This window comes from Dothidotthia symphoricarpi (genome assembly GCF_010015815.1).
Source record: "Dothidotthia symphoricarpi CBS 119687 unplaced genomic scaffold P153scaffold_30, whole genome shotgun sequence".
Taxonomy (NCBI): Eukaryota; Fungi; Ascomycota; class Dothideomycetes; order Pleosporales; family Dothidotthiaceae; genus Dothidotthia; species Dothidotthia symphoricarpi.
In genome coordinates, this window is record NW_022985037.1 from 1 (window position 1) to 21,187 (window position 21,187).

At 41.0% G+C, this 21,187-nt stretch overlaps 10 protein-coding genes across 10 annotated transcripts; 6 read left to right on the forward strand and 4 right to left on the reverse strand.

Moving 5' to 3' along the window:
* Positions 1-6,221: 6,221 nt before the first annotated feature.
* Positions 6,222-8,195, forward strand: P153DRAFT_413440 (uncharacterized protein; the record flags this gene model as incomplete). Its single annotated transcript, XM_033672124.1, has 4 exons — positions 6,222-6,568; positions 6,618-7,253; positions 7,476-7,871; positions 7,941-8,195. Coding segments are annotated over 3 exons (1,265 nt in total), but the record flags the coding sequence as incomplete, so codon positions are not given.
* On the forward strand, positions 7,998-8,201 carry P153DRAFT_303747 (uncharacterized protein; the record flags this gene model as incomplete). The annotated part of the gene is made up of 1 exon (XM_033664540.1): positions 7,998-8,201. A coding segment is annotated over one exon (204 nt), but the record flags the coding sequence as incomplete, so codon positions are not given.
* Positions 8,202-8,740: 539 nt separating this feature from the next.
* On the reverse strand, positions 8,741-8,911 carry P153DRAFT_258285 (uncharacterized protein; the record flags this gene model as incomplete). Its single annotated transcript, XM_033662798.1, has 1 exon — positions 8,741-8,911. A coding segment is annotated over one exon (171 nt), but the record flags the coding sequence as incomplete, so codon positions are not given.
* A 1,118-nt stretch (positions 8,912-10,029) lies between these two features.
* P153DRAFT_361929 (uncharacterized protein) lies at positions 10,030-10,901 on the reverse strand (the record flags this gene model as incomplete). The annotated part of the gene is made up of 2 exons (XM_033667045.1): positions 10,030-10,552; positions 10,726-10,901. The coding sequence occupies 2 exons, from the start codon at positions 10,899-10,901 to the stop codon at positions 10,030-10,032; spliced, it is 699 nt and encodes a 232-aa protein (XP_033517901.1).
* Positions 10,902-11,707: 806 nt separating this feature from the next.
* Positions 11,708-12,173, reverse strand: P153DRAFT_328079 (uncharacterized protein). Its single transcript, XM_033665346.1, has 2 exons — positions 11,954-12,173; positions 11,708-11,902 (listed from the first exon to the last, which is right to left on the reverse strand). The coding sequence occupies exons 1-2, from the start codon at positions 12,041-12,043 to the stop codon at positions 11,741-11,743; spliced, it is 252 nt and encodes an 83-aa protein (XP_033517902.1). The 5' UTR covers positions 12,044-12,173; the 3' UTR covers positions 11,708-11,740.
* A 2,187-nt stretch (positions 12,174-14,360) lies between these two features.
* On the forward strand, positions 14,361-15,297 carry P153DRAFT_328080 (uncharacterized protein). Its single transcript, XM_033665347.1, has 5 exons — positions 14,361-14,553; positions 14,609-14,645; positions 14,705-14,769; positions 14,826-14,831; positions 14,892-15,297. The coding sequence occupies exons 1-5, from the start codon at positions 14,424-14,426 to the stop codon at positions 15,131-15,133; spliced, it is 480 nt and encodes a 159-aa protein (XP_033517903.1). The 5' UTR covers positions 14,361-14,423; the 3' UTR covers positions 15,134-15,297.
* Positions 15,298-15,816: 519 nt separating this feature from the next.
* On the forward strand, positions 15,817-17,045 carry P153DRAFT_328083 (uncharacterized protein). The gene is made up of 2 exons (XM_033665348.1): positions 15,817-16,361; positions 16,416-17,045. Exons 1-2 carry the CDS (start codon positions 15,899-15,901, stop codon positions 16,814-16,816), a joined length of 864 nt encoding a protein of 287 aa, XP_033517904.1. The 5' UTR covers positions 15,817-15,898; the 3' UTR covers positions 16,817-17,045.
* A 96-nt stretch (positions 17,046-17,141) lies between these two features.
* On the reverse strand, positions 17,142-18,195 carry P153DRAFT_303663 (cytosolic Fe-S cluster assembling factor NBP35; the record flags this gene model as incomplete). The annotated part of the gene is made up of 4 exons (XM_033664535.1): positions 17,142-17,719; positions 17,771-17,890; positions 17,949-18,087; positions 18,139-18,195. 4 exons carry the CDS (start codon positions 18,193-18,195, stop codon positions 17,142-17,144), a joined length of 894 nt encoding a protein of 297 aa, XP_033517905.1.
* Positions 18,196-18,318: 123 nt separating this feature from the next.
* P153DRAFT_328089 (TRAUB-domain-containing protein) lies at positions 18,319-19,868 on the forward strand. The gene is made up of 2 exons (XM_033665349.1): positions 18,319-18,373; positions 18,424-19,868. The coding sequence occupies exons 1-2, from the start codon at positions 18,352-18,354 to the stop codon at positions 19,833-19,835; spliced, it is 1,434 nt and encodes a 477-aa protein (XP_033517906.1). The 5' UTR covers positions 18,319-18,351; the 3' UTR covers positions 19,836-19,868.
* Positions 19,869-20,034: 166 nt separating this feature from the next.
* On the forward strand, positions 20,035-21,092 carry P153DRAFT_371575 (uncharacterized protein). Its single transcript, XM_033669289.1, has 2 exons — positions 20,035-20,601; positions 20,660-21,092. The coding sequence occupies exons 1-2, from the start codon at positions 20,077-20,079 to the stop codon at positions 20,900-20,902; spliced, it is 768 nt and encodes a 255-aa protein (XP_033517907.1). The 5' UTR covers positions 20,035-20,076; the 3' UTR covers positions 20,903-21,092.
* Positions 21,093-21,187: the final 95 nt, after the last annotated feature.

Here is a 21,187-nt window from a genome sequence, read left to right on the forward strand (position 1 = left end):
AACCCTAACCCTAACCCTAACCCTAACCCTAACCCTAACCCTAACCCTAACCCTAACCCTAACCCTAACCCTAACCCTAACCCTAACCCTAACCCCGGCCCTCTTTTAAAATAATATAACTATTATATTTTTAATCCTAATATACTTAGGTAGCTTTAGCTTTATAAATAAGTAATTATTTATTAGTACTCTATTTTGCCTTAGTCTTTAGAATTTTATTAATATAGGACTAGATAATTTCTTCTTCTAGAAGGTCTTTAATCCTCTTATCTTCTTTACTATTATCTAAGGTATTACCTATAGGTATATTAGGTTTAGTAGAGTTATAGACCTTCTTATTACTCTTCTTATCTAATTAGTAAATATAGGTACTTAATTTCTAATATTTTACAGAACACTGTTTAAAGGCCTAGGACTTAAGGGTATTAATAGTACTAAAGGCAGTATATTTAGAAAGAAGGTTAGACTAATAAAGAGTTAGTTATTAAAGTTTTCTAGGTAACTCTAAGAGTTACTATTACTTACTATAAGACTAGTAGTTACTTATTCTACTTAAGACTTTAACTTCTTCTCTACTATACTTTACTTTAAATTCTCTAGCTTCTTAAGACTCTTCTTTCTATTAGTAGGATAATTATTTTAAAGTATAATCTTAGTAAGAACCTATAAGGTACTGTATATTATATTATAAGAATAAATATTAGTAAGATTAAATAGAAAGTTATTAGAAATAAAAAAGAATATTAATATAAGAGCTAGAAAATATACCTAATATCTTAAGTTATTTTACTTAAGTATATCTTCTTCTAACGTAGTAATAAGAAGGATACTAGAAGTCTTATTAAGAATATTTAATATAATACTCTTAAAGCTTACTAATTATTTTATAATATTAGTATTTTTAGAAAGGATATAGAATATATTTTATATACCTAGGTACTAGAGTATAAGCTCTAGAAGGATATTATATATAGTCTTTAGAATATTAAATATAAAGGAATCTAGGTATAAAATCTAGAAGCTAAAGGGTTTATTACCTAGCTTTTTAGTATTATATATAAGGCGTTTTATAGTATCTTCTATATGAAAGCTAGTATTATTAACTTCTTTACTATTATACATAGGTATAATAGGTATAATATTTATAGGTTAAAAGGCTTTTTTATTATTACTCTAGTTAAATTATTTATTCCTATTACGTATTAGTCTAAAAGAGGAGACTAATTATAGATATAGAGGACTTATAATTACTTATTTATAAGAGTTTTAGAAGGCTTAGAGTTAGAGGTATTAGGTAATAGATTATAAGGGAAATTACTAAAGTTTAATAAGTAACTCTATTATTAAGTATATATTCTAAAACTTATATAGGCTTTACTTTATTAAGCTTCTTCTTTTTATATTATAAACTTAATAAGTTACTGCTAGATATTTAGTACCTACTTATAGAAGAAATATATTAAAAAGAACTATAAACCTAGTTTAGAAGCCTACTATATTAGTATTAGGTATAGATATATTAAATATAGAGTCTACTATAGCCTATAAGTTAAAAGCCTAGGTAGACTTTAGTACCTTAGTATAGGAATACACTTTTAATTAGTTAGCTAAAGTAGTATTAAGGGTTTCTAAGAAAGTTTATAGTTAGGCTAGGAATAGAACTAGTAGGCTGTATATAATCTTATAAGTATTAGCTACCTAGTTACTTACCTATAAGTAAGTAATACCTCTAAAATTAATTATCCTAAGTATATAATTAATTAGTAGGTAAAATAATAGTAATTTATAATAAATATTACTAATTACTATTAATAATTAAGTATATGCGTAGTCTATAGGTAGTTAAGAGTATAGTTAGTTAGTAGAGTAGGTAAGTAGTTAGGTAGATACTAAGGTATATATAATAAATTTAATAGTAGGTACTAATACATTAAGCTCCTAGCGTAATATATAGACCTAGCTAGAATTTAAAACTTTAGTAAGTATCTCTCTATACTTTACTAGTTTTAATCTCTATATAAATCTTCTATATTTACTAGTAGCTTTACTTACTGTATAATATTTCTACTTATAGTAACTATCTAGAAATTTACCTCTCCTTTTATTTTCTTTTACCTTTCTAATAATATCTCTATTCTCTACTATACCTATCTATTAACGCCTTTAGATTTTCTTTATACCTAGGGTTATACTTTATAATTATAGTTCTAATTCTATTTATATATAATTTTAAGTATAAAGACTAGTAATTAATTAGCTTTAGTATTATTTAAACTTATATAAATAGAAACTCCTTTATATATACTTTATATAAAGATCTTAGATAGTAAGGTTTACTAAGAATTTATACCTTTTATTTAGGTAGTTAGCTATATTATTTATATTTTGCTATTTTAAATTAATAAATCTTCTTATAGGTATTTCTTATAGTACTAGAAAGGTTATAGAGCTACTTAAAAAAGTTTTATATATTCTTCTTTATATACTACGTTTTACTATCTATATATCTTTACCTAAGGTTATAAGGCCTTACCTGCTCTTTAAGGATACTCTCTTTCTATAGTACCTATTCTTATACTATAGGATTTATAACTAAAATAATATTAATTAGCCCTCTTATATATCTATACTTATTAACTAAGATATTATCTCTCTTATATCTTCTACTTTACTATCTATAAATAGTTATTATATTTACTATAGTAAGGGACTTATCCTGTTTAATTTTTTAAGTATAATTAGTTCTACTAGATAAACCTTATTATATAATAAAGAAATATATAAGAAGCCTATATAAATATCTATAGTATATTACAGAGTTATTTATTTTAAGATATTTTAGCTTATTTTTATATTCTTTACTTATATAGGTGTCCTATACACTAATTAGGTAATACTCTATAGATAAAAACTCTAATTAGTTTCTTACTATATAGATAAAAACTCTAATTAGCTATATTAGAAAATACTAAGCTAGAGTACTATAACGCTAATATATACTTTAATACTTACTATTAAAGTATAATAAGTATATAATCTAATAAAGCTTAGTCTTATAAATATTATAATATAAAATTTAAATATAAATTTTATATTTAGGAGATTTAAACCTATAAAAATAATAACTACAGAACTAGTTATTTTAACTATATTAAGAAATAAAGTATATATAACTCTATACCTTTTCTATATACACTAGGTAATTTCTAAGTCTAATTAATCTTTGTGTCTAGTTAATTTTAAAGTCTATATATTAGGTCTAGGTAATTTTTAAGTCTAGTTAATATTAACATCTAGTTAATTTTAAAGTCTATATATTAGGTCTAGGTAATTTTTAAATCTAGTTAATTTTTATATCTAGTTAATTTTAAAGTTAGTATATTACATCTAGGTAGTTTTTACGTCTAGATATTATATCTACCTAATGTTTAGTTTTAGATTTTAGGTACTAGCTTAGCGTATACGTACTTATTTTTATATACTTTTAGGTTAATAATTAATAACCTAATATTACTAGGTTTAATAAGATAGAATCTTATTATTTTCTTTTATAAAGAAATTTAACTATTTGAATAATTCTATTTCTAAATAAGTAATTAGAAAATATAAAAATAAAAATTACTTTAAGAACTTTCTTTAATATAAAAAAAGATAATAAAGCTTTTATATAACTTAAATATATAGAAACTATTCTTTTAATTTAGTAATTATAGAAAAGCCTTAATATATTTAAGTAACTAATAATTCTAATTTTTATTTACTAATACTATATAAATATTCTAGATTATAATTAGTTTTTATTTTACTTACTTTATTATACTCTATTATTATAAAGTATTCTAGATATTTATAACTCTATATATCTATTTAAATAGTATTAAAAATTATATATCTTAAGATATACTTAATCTAAAATATATTATTTTACTTTTAATTAATAATATATAATAAACCTTAACTAACGTTACTTAAAAAATATGTAAATCTTACTTATTTATAATTACTTAAATAAAAAACTATTATTTAAATACCTAATAGTATTTATTTATAAACTAATATACTAGGAATTTCTTTTCTTTTTAAAGTTAAAAAGTATTCTTACTATTTTATAATAATTTTTATCTTTATAATATAAGAATTACTAAGTTTTAAAAAAAATAGAAAGCCTATAGATCTATTTTAAAGAGCTAAAATAGGTATTTTATAAAATTAAACTATAATAAGTATTAAAATAATTATTAAAAATACAAAATCTTAAGAAGTATAACTTAGTAACTAATAAAAGAAGATAGGTAAAGATAAGTAATAATAGGTAAAGATAGGTAAAGATAGGTAAAGATAAGTAAAGAAAGGCTAGAATAAGTAAAAATTAGCTAAGATAGGTAAAGATAGATAGAAATAGCTAAAGAATAAGTATAGTTATAAGTAGATCTTACTATTTAGATTTTACTATATAGGCTAAGTATTAGCATGTATATATAGACCTTAATAGTAGAAATTTAAAAGTAAAATTAGTATATCTAGTTATATTAGTACTTTTTTAAAATTATAATAAATTATAAGCTAATAATTTATTATTATTATTTTAAAAGCTTTTTTAAAGTTAATTTAAGATATTACTTACTACTAAGTAATACTACTAATATATAAACTCTTAAAAGTATATTTAAAAAGAAATTATAAAATACTAAATTTATAAATTACTTTTTAAACTTTATTAATACTACTTTCTAGCTATATTAAAAAAAAAAGTATATAGTATACTTTCTTAGTTAAAAGTTATTTTAAAAAGCTTTAATTTATTTTTTTAATTATTAGCTTATTTTTAAAAAGTAAGTTACTTCTTATTTAGAAGTAAATTTTTTTTTATTTAAGCTTTTTTTTTTTTTATTATAGGTAGCTAAGCTTTACCTTAAGGCTTAGTTATATTTAGTTCTATAGAAAAATACTATTAGGTCTTTCTAAGGTATAATATTTAATTCTTTCTAAAAAGGTATTTTTTTTCTATTAAAAAAATAGCTTTTATTTATATTAAATTAACTACTTTTTTTAAGAAAAAGTATAATAGATTAAGTTTATAAGAGTACTATATAAAAGTATTAAAGTATAAAATAAAAAAGTATTTATTAAAAAATTAGATAAATTATTTAGGTATAAGTTTTAAAGATTTATAAGTACTATATACTAAAGCTTTAAGAGCCTTTTATTTCTAGTCTAGAGAATTACTAAAAGTAGGCTAATAGAAGCTTAGATAGAAATACCTATAATACCTACTTAATAAATTTAAGCTAAATACTAAGAATATTAGTAACTAAAAGAAAGTAAAAGAGTTTTAAATATATTAATAAAGTCTATAGCTTTATAGACTTTAATACTTTTATTATAAATATTAATTATTATCTATACTAATACTAAAATTCTAGTATTTTTAATTAATTTTATAAAAAGAATAATTCTAGTTATAATATACTACTTTTTTTCTTTAATTATCTATTTTACTTTATAACTATTTCTAATTAAGAATAGAAACTGTATTTATATAAAAAGGTTTTATTCTCTCTATAACTAGAGGCTAATTACCTATAGTAAACCTGTTCTATATAATTCTATTAGCTGAAATCTGTAGGTTTATTTCAGCAGACTATAGGATAGTATAGTTAACACCGGTGAACGCTTACAAGTCAAGAACGCCTTGCACGTCGGTACGCGATAGCGATTCTGCGCAACGTGTAGAGAGTGCCTGCTAAGTATGCCGCACAACTGCGCAAGTGACGTTAGCGCCAGTGCAGATCTGAATGATGACCATAATGGGGGCACCTATTATTCCCCAGGGTTATACATTGGTTTGTCTCACGGCTGCATGTATGTTTCGTTGTCTGACGTGGTGCAAGCCTGAGTACTGCAATGCCTCATGCGATACGAGGCTCAGCAGGACGCCAGCGATGTGCGACGGTTGAGCACCGCGTCTATAACATGATACTAGAGTCTAATTCATGAGTATTTAGTTCTCGTTCTGACCCAGTGATGCTGTAGCAGATCCCATCTAGCCCTCGCAGCCATGTCTACACACCGGTCAGATCCCTACTGTATCACTATGAGCGAGGAGGAACACCAAGAACAGACCTTACTAGATCGAGAGACTGAAATGCGACCCGAACCGTCCCCACCCAGCAGCGCCCTGTCGACAGATCACCAACCGAACCTTCACAATCACTGCGACGCTACAACTGGGTCTCTATCAGATCACAATAATGAAACATCAGGAGATGAGCTTCCAACAGACTCCACAGTAGCAGGCATCAGGCTACAACGTACCAGTCATAATCAACCACCAGCCGGGTTTCTGTTGCATCGAGAAAAGCCTTCGACTCTACCGGACTGGCCGTCTTCACCAAAGCCCATCAACACACCAATCTACGTCAAAGCCCTCAATGGCCTCTTCGATGTTCTTTTATTCGCTTGTTCAGCTGCTTTTCTCGCATTTGCGATCGTCGTCAAGCTGCACGACCGAGTTCCCACAGCAGAGTACCCACGTCTCACCACGACACTACTTAGAGCTACCAAATATGTACCAACCCTAGAGACCAGTCTCCAAGGCCAAAGCTGACTTCACATAGGGTCCAACTGTCTTTCCTATCCTGTTCGCCTCAATCATCGGCCGCGCGGCGCATGCTATTCTTCTCTGGCGTCTTGAGAAAGGCGAGCGCGTTGGTTTATTAGACACACTTGCCAGTAGTACATCACTTACTAGCACTGTAATATCGCAGCTTCAACTTCGCTCACTTAGCATTCTCGGTGTAGCATTGCTAGTTGTGTGGTCCTTATCGCCAATTGGAGGTCAAGCCTCTGTCAGAGTCATGAGCATCGGGACCAAAGATGCTCAGATACACGAGTCGTTATCGTACATGGTCAACAGTGGTAATCTTGGCGCATACACCCCGGCAGATATGTTTATTCAGGGTCTTTCATACTCAAGCGTTGTATTCGTGGCAGCTCTCATGGGATCACCAGCAACGAAGTCCTCTCCGCTCGATGTCTGGGGCAATGTTAAGATGCCAAGAATCGAAGATTACGAAGGTTCCGCTCTTATGGACGATGACGGCTGGTACGATGTCAATGGTGGCGATAGCGACGCATATTCATCTCTCATTGGCATACCTATTGTCGGCATACACGAATCGAACTTCATCGACTACGTTACGCGGGTCCAATCGCCTTTGCTAAGCCTACAATGCTCAGTCAACACCACGGCGGTAAATGAATCATATCTTATAGATAGAGCGCTTACTGAATTGTCCTTGAACGCGAGTAGCCCTGGCTCTATGCTCATGTGGAATCCATATTCACGAAATACTTCCAACTCTAGTCAGGAAATCTACAGGAACAGAGTGTCGCTGGAGGCAGTGGGACCGCTACAAATCCAGTACATCCCTCTATATTCTACGGATTTTACTTTTACCTGCAACATAACTTAGTTATACATTGAGGCTGAGGTCCGATGCCCAACTCCATTGACTTGTACATTGAGGAGAGTACGCCGATCAAGATTAAACCACTTCCTACCCGCCTGGACACTACTAGACAAATCCTGGCGAACGCCAAATCTCCTTTTCCAGGGTATGCTTAATTCATTTAATGGCAAGCTCTACTATCTACAGTTATTTAACTGTTATCTCTTAGACCTAAACCTAGTTAATTTAAACTACGCCAACGTATCTCAAATAACTAAAGACAAGTATGCTATTAGGCTTGGCTAAATACTTAATGCCTACTTCGCTTGCTTAAATGGATTCTTTGCCATTACTACAGGTATTAACAACGAGACCGGTTATTCTTGGGACAACAACCAGACATTTACTATGCCACCTAACGTAAATAGCTCATAGGATGACTATTACGACTCAACGACACTAAATGACATTTTCAAGACAAGAATATAGTCAAGCGAAGTGACGAAGACTAAGCGGAAAGAGGTTATTGTGGCTTATTATAGTTAGGTTGTTGCTTTATGTCTCGCTTTAATCGTACTTATTGTAGTGAGTCTTGTCGTTCTATTTGTCTGTCGCTACCTCACCACAGGAGTTGACCTAGCCATGAATATATTGTCACTCGCAACAAGAAATAATCCCTATATGTTATTACCGCAGACAGAGACTTACTTGGATGCTTCTGATCGCGCGAGACTACTCCGCAACTACTAAGTTCGCTTTAGTGATGCTGATAACGTAGCGGACATAGGTACTCTTGTGATAGGCTTGTTTAATAGCGCTGAAGTTCAAAGTATTACAAGGGTGCGAAAGAGGCGCTTGTATAAATGAGTTGCTATTCGAGCGTACGTATTCTGCCTTGCCACGCTGATCACATTGCTGACTGTCAGAAAGAGACTCGCAAGGCTTTTCTTTGAACTCGAGCAGGCCTGTATAGTTACCTCACGCCTACCCGCGCGGTCACCCATAACGGAGTAAAACAAGAGGCTGCAGCCAACCAGTGGTCGCGAGAGTAGTAGCCATGAGGGGTTCCAGCGGGTTAAAGATAAGAGCCCTGGGTTGCTCATGCAACTCAGCACCTTGACCTTGGCCATATCATCTACCCAGGTTGATTGAATATTCTGAGTCCCAGCCGCATACACGGGACCTGGCGGCAGCCAGCTCCCATCATCACAAATGCACGATAGGAGTGTGATCTACCTACAATTTTCATCTTGTATAGCTTACTGAGTGTGCTCTTGCTTGTATATGGGCTTGGAGAAACTGCGTTTTGACTCGAAGATCTTCCCAATAGCGAGGCCTTTTTCATCCATATTGTATGTGTTCTCTGCAACGATAAAGTATTGCGTCATCTTACGCTGCATAAGGTCAAAGTACTGCTGGTACTTTTGCCAGCTATTGGCCTTGTAGCGATCGGAGTTCAGACCAACAGATACATCAGCATATGTCGTGCCACCCATTTGCAAGTGCTTGCTAGAGATTGAACACACAAAGTTTACACCATTCAATTCGCCTGGCTGCAGGTGGGCTACCATTTTGTAGAGATGCATGAGCTAAGCGATAAGATTATCAGGCTCTGTCGAGCTCAATTTGAGATAGTAATGGAAAACCCGCTCGATGACATCAGAGACGTCATAGTCTTTCACTCGAAGAAGTCGAAAATGTTTTCGTCTTTTCGCGCATTTACAAAGATAATGGTAGTCCAGGTGGAATGATGGTCCCAAATTCACCGAAGGATGGATCGGGTCATCCTGAGAAAGGGGACACCGCCACGTGCCATCGGCCAGAGGGATCAGAGGAATTTTTCCAGGTCGCGGGGACACCTGCTGTCACCTCAGCAAGATCTGAGTACCACCTCTTAGTCCGCTTCGTAGTGTGAAGCAAGCTCTCATCGTGCAACTCTTGAAGCTTGTCACACACCCAGACCCAGTCAGGAGTAGCGACGCCCAAAAATCAAAGCGCCTCGTGGACCAAGTCGGGATGATCTTAGCAGACGTAGTTGCTCAACTCACCAAGCAACGGTTGGCCTTCATGATCATGCGCCCAGTCCAAGAGCATGAGATGCTCTGGCTGCCAGACATCGCCGGTTCGGCACTTGATGATGGATGAATTTCTGAGTCGCTTAAGTATACTCTTCGTTATACAACACCAGTATGCGCTCAGACCACTATAGGTCGTTGAATTCAGAGCTTCCTTCGTTGAAGTTGTTGATGGCCTGTACAAAGGCGTAGAGAATTGCATTTGCTATGTTCCTGTTCCAGTCATTGTCTTCGTCAACTGATTGCCGATAGGACGTGGTGAGAATACCCTCTCAATAACAAACTATGCGAAACGTTAGCAGTGATGATCGAGATATCGAATACCGCACCTTGAAGCCAAAATCCCCAAGAGGCAGGTACGCAAAGGTAAGATTTCGCTTGCGTTTCTCAGGCCTATAGGTACCTGACGAATTTCTCACCACTGAAAAGGTTAGCACAATGTTGGGTTTCGTCATCCCTTGTCGCCGGATTTCTGTCCTGTCGAGAAATGTGGTGAAACTATGTTAGTAAAATCTACGCATCCTGTTGGTATCTTCGTCTTTGAGCGATTCGATGCCCGAATCAGGCGTCCAGTCAACATGCCGGAAGCGTTTTGAGATGACCGGCTTGTGATCTGTGCGAGACTTGTAGAGTGTAAGATGTAACCGTACTATGCGCCGAAGAAACAGGATAAGGACAGGATCAACTGCGTCAACATCGATTTTAAACGCACTTGAAGAATCTTTCGACTCATTGCAGATGCGTTCCAGGATGATAGTGGTCTGATACTTTTTCTCGTGCTTCTCAAAGAAGTCTTCGTCCCACTGAGGTGTAAACATACTAAGGTCCCTCCTATGATCCAACTCAAGGTAATAAGGACCAGAGCGTATGTGTGTCCTGTTGGCGAACTTGAAAATCGACTTGAAGCCGATGCCCTTTTCGCCGGTGTATCCTTGGCCAGGTGCTTTAGTGCTCTGGCCTCTCCGACATATCGCCTCAATATTCGTTCTGGAGAAACCCTTCTCGTTGCATTCAATACTGACATATCTGGGAGACGTCGGCGACGAAGATTGTTGATGTTTTACCCTCGGCGTACTCGTTATCGTCGGCAATTAAGATAGTATCCACCAAAAGCCGTGCACGGATCGTGACCAAGTCGGTCGATATACTACGCAAGTATGACTTCGATTTATGGTAAGGAACTACGGCAGACATCTTACATTTCTACTGCTTCTCTCAGGTCTTCACGAATTTCCTCGCCAGATTCGGTTGCTTGCAGCATTCCCTTCCGCCCATTTTCTGCCTCTTCTTCTGCTTTTCGCATAAATTCATCGGTAAAGGTCCCCTCGCGCCGGGCTAGCTCTTCAGTCACCTCGCGTGGGTGCTTCGAAGTCATCACAGTGCCCGAACCGTTACTTGCTTCGTGAGTGTGTTGGACGAGATCAGGGTAGCGACGAAAGATATTGATGGATTAGGATGATCGTCGACAGGCGCTGCTAAGTTCCAATGATACGTTTCAAGAACGAAACCAGTCTCAACAACCTGTAACCACGGTTTTCAATAGATGACGAAGTCTTGATGGCCCTGTGTGGGCATGGCAATGCAAGGCTGAGACCCTTAGTAGCACACGTATGTGGAGCGATTCCCTTTGTCCTCAGCACCACCACCAGAATGACGCCAGGATTACTAGGTCTGCCTGGAAACATTACCAGTTTCTCTATATCAAGTGACAAAGCAGGCAGGTGGATTGACTTGCGACGTTCCTAACATATGATTTATCAAATCACGCCTTGGCGCACGTTCCTAAACAGATTTGCAAGCGCAGCGCTTGCATTTCTTTTGGAAATCTCACTTTGAGCATTTTAATGTCCTGTACTCAAAAGACGTCATCTTAGTGTACAACTTTAAAACTAAAATCTAATGTCAATGGCATATGAAAGCCGAAAGACCGTGAACAGTCCATCTTGACTTCGCAATAAATAATCGGTCATTAGTAGTATCTGTAGCCCCTGTTGTGCAAGTGACTTCAGACTCTTAAAAAGACCTTATAATCTACAATTCTGGAGAGATCCTATCTACAGGTTGAGTTTAAATGTAGCCATGACTTTGAAGGAGACAGTGCGTGCTGATGCCCCGTCTTGACAGAAACAAGTGAACATTGAGAACACATTACAAGGGCTGCCACAACTTATTGATGTCCTCCCCTAACAAGTACCTCCCCCCTTGAGCAGCAAGTTAGCATAGAAAATATTTATCGAGTGGAACTAAGCTTACTGCCTCAGGTGGGCATCCGCATTTGAAACTGCTGCTACAATCACCACATCTCCACCCGTAGCAGTCGGTGTCGAAGTCGCATCCGAGGTCAAGACAAGAAGCTGCACGTAAAAATATGTCGTTCTGCTCTGAGATTAGAATCAACGAATATGATCGTTATAGGTAGAAATGTACCTTGTTTACGGATACTCGAGGTCGAGCAGGCACTGCTGAGACAAGGGACAAAGTTGACGCGAGCATGAAGATAGTAGTGGATAACTTCATGGTCACTGGTGATACTGGAAGGAATTGATCGATGGAGTTTTGCGAACTGAGATTTCGATTCACAGCCGTGCCAGGGATTTAATGTAGTAAACAAGATAGTTTTGACCGATGTCATAGAATACGTTCTCTACGAAGACTTTATAGCAAACGAGACCACCTGAAAATGATTACAAAATAACGTCATGGGGTCTTCTGGAACTACAAGGTTTATCGTTGCCCCATTATGCATCGTTCTTAGTTAGTCATTGTAGCCCTGTTCGCGAGAAGAGACCTCCGAGACACATACATCACTGTGAATAAATGTATCAGCATCTGATAATGCTGCCTCCAATCATGACCGAATAGGCGGCAAATGAAGTCTGTTGCCTCGTTGATATCGACCCGACGTCGGCGAAACTACCAGGCTCGCATGATATCAGGCAACTTCAGTTCGTATACCTGCAGACTTGCATCTCGCTTCTCGAATTCAGGCCCAATGTTCCATTGTTCTGGTACCTAGCATCAGTAGAAATGCACTACAGTTGTAAGACTCTGACGTAGCATGATATAGTCAACTTATTTACTCATACTACGCTTTTTGCGTATCATCTCTGCGAGAAAAAGGGATTTCGACGTCAAAAAACTATCTTAAGATATACAGCTTCACTCCCTCGTGTGAGATGCGATACTGCTGGCAGACATGACAGAAATGACTGTATCTTCATGGATGACTCACTTTCAAGAGACCTATGACCTTCTTTGAAAAATCACATCCACCGTTGTTTGGCTCTAGTATCCATTTTTTCTGTACTACCAGAAATGTATGATTAAGCTTTGTTTACCAAAACACATAGTGGAGACACAAACAGAAAGTTACAGTCAAAACATGTATAAACTATACTAGTGCTCACCTGTCTTTAGCTCGTCATATACTGTCAGTCTATACGTTTATGGAATTACGATAGACAGTGATCTGCCTCAACAAATGGTCCGCAGGCGAACAAACCCTTCGTATGCCTTGAAAACCCTCCAGATCAGGTCGCGTTAAAACTTTTTACGAAGATCAAATATGTAGGTTGCGATGCCTACATAGAACCTCAGCCTGCTCACCCCACGGAAACCGCCAACGCAGAGCCCTTGGCAATTTCTGTGGGGTGGGTACCCACTATATATCGGGATGCTGAGGACGGAAAAAGCTCGTGTCAGCATGTAGAGTACCATCAACTCACGGTTCCGAAGATGTTGTTCATGTTGGTGCTAGGGTGCCGCGCTTGAAATTCAAGAAGTACGCAGAAAAGGCTACAATTTTGATCGAGCTTCTTCAGTATTCTGTTTTCACTATATCATCGTGGCTTATTATTTCCCATTCACCTCTTCATGATCTTGGCGAGCGACGCAAACAAATTGATTACATGGTCTGATATAAACGACGGGAAAAAGATTTTTGCTTGATTCAACAGTTTAGCGACTCTGAGGCGCCCAATGTTTTGCCAAGATACGTCCGGTATTGGAACCCTACATAGTGCGGGGTTGCAATGATCAACGTTCTGTGGGCCAAGTTGCCGCCTGCCGCCTGCATTTGTTCCCGTAGCACATGGGGCTGCCAAGGTCAAAGAGCCTATCCACTTATGCACGTGAGTAGGGTGTGAGTATCCACCCCGAACAAGCGTGAGATCCTCACTCAGAGAATACCTAAGCTTCCTTTCGAAAAAGATAGTCTTTTTCATGTGAAGAAGCACTTATTCTGTGCTGTCTTCTGTTAGACTTGCAGTACCGTGCAGAACTTCTGCTAGATACACGTGAAATCTGGTGGTCAATCATAAATCCTATTTCCCTAACGTAAGAGCAACGTGCAGCGTAATTGCAGTCATCCTAATGTGAGAAGGCACAATAAATCGCCTTTCACACGCCGACATTTCACCTTCAGGTGGGACCTACATATGCGACTTACTTCTCAACAAAAGTGAACACTCAGACATGACATTCAACAAAGACTATCCTGGAATAACCTCTACCTCTGCCTTTTGGTATAATATTTGCAGCTTTCGACAGGTGACTTTTGAGAAATCTCTGCATGACGAGACTAGCAACTACGACAAATGCTGATCGCATATAGTGATATCCACAATAATCTATTGGGGTGGGTGGCCTTAGCGGATTACACAAGCACCAGACGGATCAAAACAATCGTACCAAGTACGCCTTACTTTCCCATGCGATCGCCATTTTTCATCGATGAATCCGGCGAGGGGATGGATAGATACTCAAGGTCGTATGACTTGTAAATTGCCAAAGAGTGAACTATAAGATATTATGCCATGATACTGCTGTTCACGTACTTGCATTGAACTCATCCACAGCAACATTGTCTTAATCTTTGAAATTCTCATTTAACGCAGTGATGCATTTTGTCAACTCATTGTACGCGATTGCATTGGCTTTTGCCACGACTTCAATCAACGCGAGCCCTATAGCCAACCAAGCGGATGAATTCGCCACGCTTGATAAAAGAGCTGTCATCGACTGCGGAGGTAGGTCCTTGCTTTTTTCGGTGTTGACTTATAATTGCTGATACTTGAGTAACAGAATCATATCGATTCACTACGGCTGCTCAGGAGAAGGGGTCAGTCTGAACGTTTACATCAAGGTTAGCGAGCTTGAGTCATTAACACATCTCTCTAGCTACAACGATGCAATTGCCCATCTCGATGCGGGTACTACCGTGAAAGCTGCAGGAGCCGCGGGAAGTAAGTTACTAGAGCCCATGTGTCACAGAATGAATTTCGCTAACAGTTCATATCAGCTGAATGTATGTTCGTATCTTGGTGGTGATGTACCCGACGAAAGTATTGACAACTCTCAATCGTAGATCCTCATTATTATGGCGACTCGCAAGGCCTTATCACAACGTCTGCTTGCACAGGTGCAGGTCTCATAGACTACCGGGAGTACCCAGTTTTCGTTACAGATACCACTACATTTGTTGCTGGAATGCAAGCTGGCCAGGAACGGGTAGTCATCGCACGATTTCCGAACCGTGTACGTGTGAAGTGCGGCATTATCAGTCATCGAGGCCAAACCGGGGGCAACTTCAAGTTCTGCGGCATTTAGTGGGCTTCAAAAAGCATACATATGTATCGGAGGATAGTCTATGTTTAATGATGGTGTTCAGTAACAACCCCGTACGCTGATGTTTGAATGAGGCGACTCTTAAACGAAGTGATCTCACCCACTCCTGTTATGTTTGTAACCCTCTTCAAATGAAACAACTCTACAACATCGAGATTCAACGCTTTGGACCGTTTGTTAAGTGCGTAGCGCATCTGTACATAAGTTGATAACGATTCTTGGACTGGCTCAATACAGTCAGAGCTTTTGAAAGAGACTGGAAGTCTTGTTCAACAGTCCAAAAGATTTTATCTGTGCGATTTACGCCGAAAGCAGCGTCGAGCTTCATAGAGAGTTCAACGTCTCCACAACACAATCACCTGTTCTGAGATGAAGACTGGCGAGATTGAGCCACTCGAGAGCCGGTGTCAGTTTTGAGTCGTGCCCGGTCCATGACTGAAATGAAGACACACCAAGTTGCACAACCCACCTGAAACTATTTGCCTATACAAAAGTTGAGTCCCAGCAACATGACGTAATTACGGATACTATGCTCCAGGCTGAGATCTGCTTGTGTCGTATTGATACTAAGATGACGTAGCTGGATGAGTCACAATTGTGCATAGATCTACGATCTCAGATATAAGGCCATAGTCGCCTGAGATTTGATGATCCTTCTCAGCCTTCCCCTCTACTGAGAACATACTTACCTCCAACAACCCACAACTTCGTAACTGGAAAAGGATCCGATTATAGCTCTGAGCAAAGATGACCAGTAATTGGGCACGCTCCCAAGGCCAGGGTTGGTTACGCAGCCTCTTTGGACAGGACATCACAGAGCCTCTGAAGGAACATCCACTGCAGATCTTCCACATACTCGAGGATTTGATGTCACACAAAGCCTCGTCAAAGGATTCAGCCACCAAAACAGCATCTCTTGTCGCCTCTCATCCGGATGCTTATTGGGACCTTATCGGAATATATCTCGGCGCGGCTGTGAGGATCGCGGATGAGGACGCCCTGAGAGCACTTGTGGATTACATCGTAGAACTGGCGAGCCTTCCCAACGCTTTCAACGAGAGTCAAGAAGCGGTGGTCGTCGATCACGTAGGCTACGCGGGTGCGTCGGTGCGGATAGAACCTGGCGAACTACTCGCGATGGGAGACGGAGGGAAGAAATTATGGAGGGACTTGCCGAATTTCAGTATGGAGATAACGGAGCGCTTACAAGGTAAGAGATCATCAATGTGTTTAATATCGTGCGTCTTCTTACACGTCGCCACAGGGCCTGAGTTATACCTTCACGACATCCGTTCTCCGGCCAACTATGAGACTGCAAAGACATTATGGAGGAATTTCAACACTTACCTCGCCCTCCTTGCTACGAGTGCTAGTGCCCAAGAAATACCAGTTCTCGCAAACAAAGTCAGACTAGCCTGCACGACCTTCAAGATGGCGCTAGAAAACTCGCCCGAGACACGAGTGGGAAAGAATGTTCATCTGCATGTACCTGCCGCTGCGGAGTGGTTCCGGATTGCGGGAGATGAGATTGAAAAGTTATGCAAGGATGGGACGGAAACAAAGCATCCAGGAGATCTTTGGGTTAGCCAAGGGGGTGGAGAGGTGTGCGACAGTGCAAGGCTAAGCTTTTGGAAAAAGAGGATGTTGGAGTTGGGGTACAAGTAGGCAGAAGAAAGAACATAAGTTTCAGGCCGCGTGCAACTACCCAAGTCTGAGGATGTTATCAATGAAAGCTTAGGTTAAGCTACTAATGATATTGGATCTGTTCAAATACATTTTCATAGCTTAGAGCGGCGCCCATGCCTCAGTGTTCCTTGGATTCCCTCGACAACTACTTTATAGACTAGGTGGGACGCCTCAGATGGTAGTATTGATGCGCCCAGCAACAATCAACAGGTTCATCTCACTTACGGGTGCAAACTGTTCACGTTGCAAGAGCTTGAATATATTGTGCACAACATACGCTCCTCCGCTGGCAAGCACCTACAACCTACTTCTGCAATCCAATCATTTCTTCGACAGTCTGCGCGATCTTACTGAACAACATCGCGCGATCGCCTTCGGGTTCTGCAACAACAGTCGGCTTCCCTCGATCAGCGTCGTGAGATATGCTTGGATGCAGTGGTATTTCACCCAACATGTCCAAGTCATATTTCCCACACATGGCCCTGATCTTGTCCATATTTCCAAACACTTCATGTACACCTCCGCAACCCGGGCATTTGAAGCCCGCCATGTTGCACACCAAGCCTAGCAGGTTCACGTCCACTTTCTTGAACAATTCGACGCCTTTCACGGCGTCCTTGAGCGACAGATCCTGCGGTGTGGACACGATGATTGCGCCGTCGAGAATCAGCTGCTGGGTGATGGTGAGCTGTACATCGCCGGTGCCAGGCGGCATGTCCAGAACCAGTACGTCGAGACCGCCCCAGTCTACTTCGTGGAGCAGCTGTTGTAGGGCTTTCATGACCATCAGGCCGCGCCACGCGACGGGTGAAGATTCGGGGATCAGGTAGCCCATCGACATGGACTTGAGACCGTAGTTTGAGAGAGGAAGCAGCTGATTATCTTCATGCCGTCAGAGGATAGTGGTTGAGGCGGAGAGAGACACGGACTGACTGGCAGATAGTCGTGGTTCACCGGAGAGATTCAACAGTGTTGGTATGGACGGGCCGAAGATGTCGGTGTCGAGGACGCCTGCTTTGTAGCCGCGACGGGCAAAGCTGAGGGCGAGGTTCACTGCCATGACAATCTGTTGGCTTTGATCATGAGGAGCATGCAACCCAGAAAGGCGTACCAGCAATTGTACTCTTCCCCACGCCACCCTTTGCTGACGACACAGCGATTATCTTCTTGACATCCTTTATGCGTCTCTTCTGTGGCAGTCCCCGCTGCATGCGCGGCATTTGGGGAGGCGCACCGCTGCGCGGGAGACCCTTGATCGGTCTGTCAGATTCTGCGTCTTGATTCAAAACGATCAAACTCACCAAAGGATTTTCATGTTGCAAACACCGCAGCGTAGAAAAGAGTCGTGGTTTCAGCATCGCGTTGCACTCAAGATGGTGAGTTGCGGAGTTCGTCGGAGGTGACGTGCGGAAGTCGGCGTTTCAATCCGCCGACAGCTTTGAATCTTTTTCGCGCCAACTTTTCGTGTCTCCCAAACTGTCGCAAACCGCACTACCGCATTGCACGTCTCCGAAATGAAGAAATCAAAGACCAGAGGTACTTTTGGCGTTCTCCCTAAGTATAACAACCATCTAACAGAATATAAGACCTGGACCCCGAATCTCTTCTCGATCCCGCGCCGAGTTCGAGCTCGGATGAGCACTCCGACGCCGAGCTCTCAGACGCTGAAGATGTGAATGCGGGTCGCGAGCACTACGTCGATGTGGGCAAGAGCAAGTTGAGGAAGAAGGAGGTGGTGCCGCTTGGACCGCAGTACACGAGTCGTGGTGTGCGGAGAGAGGAGCTCGAGGACAGCGACAGTGATGATCCTTTCGCGAAAGGGTTCGATGAGGGAAGCAGTGGGGACAGCGAGGAGGATGAGGAGGGAGACGAAGAGCTTGATGCTGATTCTGATGAGGACATGAGCGACGATGATGAGCTGGACAGCGAAGGTGACGACGATTCTGAGGACGACGATGAGGGCTCCGACGACGACGATGATGATGACGACGAGGATTCAAATGAGAAGAAGGGCGGGGCCTCGGCGATACGCGATTTATTCAAGGCGGAAAAGTCTGTCGCATCTACACTTGCCGCTGGTGCACAGTCCGATGTCGCCAAGGGACAGGCTGTGAAGACGCAGCGAAAGACATTCGACACGCTGCTCAATACTCGTATTCGCCTGCAAAAGGCTTTGATCTCGACAAACTCCATGGCTGCCGATACGCACGCGCAAGAGGCGGCACCAGAGCCGTCCATCGAAGCCGCTGAAGCTGCCGCTCTGACACTACTCAACAACCTCACCGACCTCCGCATGTCGCTGCAAGAGGCGCGTACAGGCCACAAGCGCAAGAGGACAGTCTTCGAGTCTAACACACCATCTTCCGAAATATGGGAGTCTATGCGCAGCACGGAGTCATCTGCCCTCCCATATCGCAAAGCAGTCCTCGAGCGCTGGTCCAGCAAAACAAAGGCTACGACTGTTGCGCAGAACAAGAACCGCCTCAACGCGTCTGCACAACAAACGCTTACCGAGGTGTTGGACTCTCAATTGCACTCATCTCACCTTGTAATCCGCACGCAAACCCCCCGGTCTTGCGCACCCCTCCAGTCTGCATTCAAGGACGCCCAGCCCCAATCAGCCATCTACGACGATGCCGACTTCTACGGCTTGCTTCTCAAGGAGCTTCTCGAGCAGCGTTCAGCAGACCTGAATGCCAATGGAACGGCTGAGTTTGTTGTCCAGGCGCCGTGGCAGGTAGCAAGGGAGGCGAAGACCAGGAAGGTCGTTGACACCAAGGCGAGCAAAGGGAGGAGGCTGCGGTACACGGTGCAGGAGAAGTTGCAGAACTTCATGGCGCCTGAGGATAGAGGGGAGTGGGGTGAGCGGCAGCGCGATGACTTGTTTAGCAGTTTGTTTGGGCAGAGACTGGGGCTGGGCGAGCATGATGAGGTGGAGAGCGAGAGGGAGGATGAGCCGGATGCTGAGGAGGCGGGGTTGATGCTGTTCAGGAGTTAGTGATGAGTTTGTTATGGATAAACTTGATAGATGTTGAACTTTGCGATACATCAGTTGCAAACAAGCTTCATCAATTGATTATTGAATCTGTACATCCATATTTTGATATGATGTCGGCGACCAATTCCAAACGCCGACCCCATCGGCCACAGCTCCCAATGCAGCAACGGCCCGAGGCACACAACTTCCCACTATTCCCTCCAAACCAGCCCACCTTGCACCACACCACCCATTGCGCACCATGAACACCATCAGCCCCCCACCGCAAATAAAGCGCATATCAGGCGGAAAGCGCGTCCTCGGCGTCGCCCTCGGGCTCACGGGCGCACTGGGCGCAAACCTCCTCCTCGGCTACAGCGTATCCAGCTTCTACACGCGCAACACGAAATTCATTCCCTACGACACCTCATCCCCCGACCTCGCAACCGACATAGCGCGCAAGCACAACCCTAGCAACAATCCACCTGCGTGCATCGACCACGCGGTCAAGACGGTGCCGTATGCGAAGTTACCGCAGAAGTACTGGGTGAGGGGGAAGGGCGAGCGGATTAGCGTTGATCAGGGGGCGTTGACGACGGATTTTTGTAGGGGGGTTTGGAGTGGGGTTGCGTATCGCGTGCAGAGGCGGTATTTGGAGAGGAAGTATCGCGCTTTGGAGGGGAGGGGGGGGCAGCTTTGGGATGTTAAGGAACTGGAGAAGTCGGACTACAAGGTGGGGACGGTGGTGACGGATCATTTTGAGGTGTTGGAGCATACGGATGAGAAGGTTGGTTTTGTTCTTTGTCGTGTGGTGTGAGGGTGTTGGGGGCTAATGGTATGTGTAGGTTGTTGTGAGGTGCGGTGACTCGCCGCTTAAGCAGGATCGGCGGCCTGGGGATGGGCTGTTTAGTATGGAGGTTACCAAGGATGATGAGGCGCAGTTGGCGACTTTTCATCTGAAGAGCGTGTTTGTGAATACGACGCCTGAGGGGAAGGATACGGAGCCGTTGCCGTGGAACTTTCAGTTTGCGCATCGCTGGTATACGAAGCTGTGGATGGAGAGTGCTACGCGCAAGCTGTTGCAGTAGGTGGGCAAGTGTGGGATGGGCTGCAAGATTTCAGGGGGGTGGGTTGGGGTTCAATGCGGAATTGGGCAGCATCAGTTAGTGCTGTAGAAGTGAAGTATGGAGATGAGGTGTGAGATGCACGATGAGAGGCTGTCTCGTTGTCACACGTAAAGATTTGCGCATAATGAATGCTCAGATGCATATACACCCCACTCCACGAAGAATGCCAAAGTAACATATCAATGGCCAAATTCATATGCTGTGATATGCAGGTTGAATTACTCCTTCGATTTCAGTCGATATATG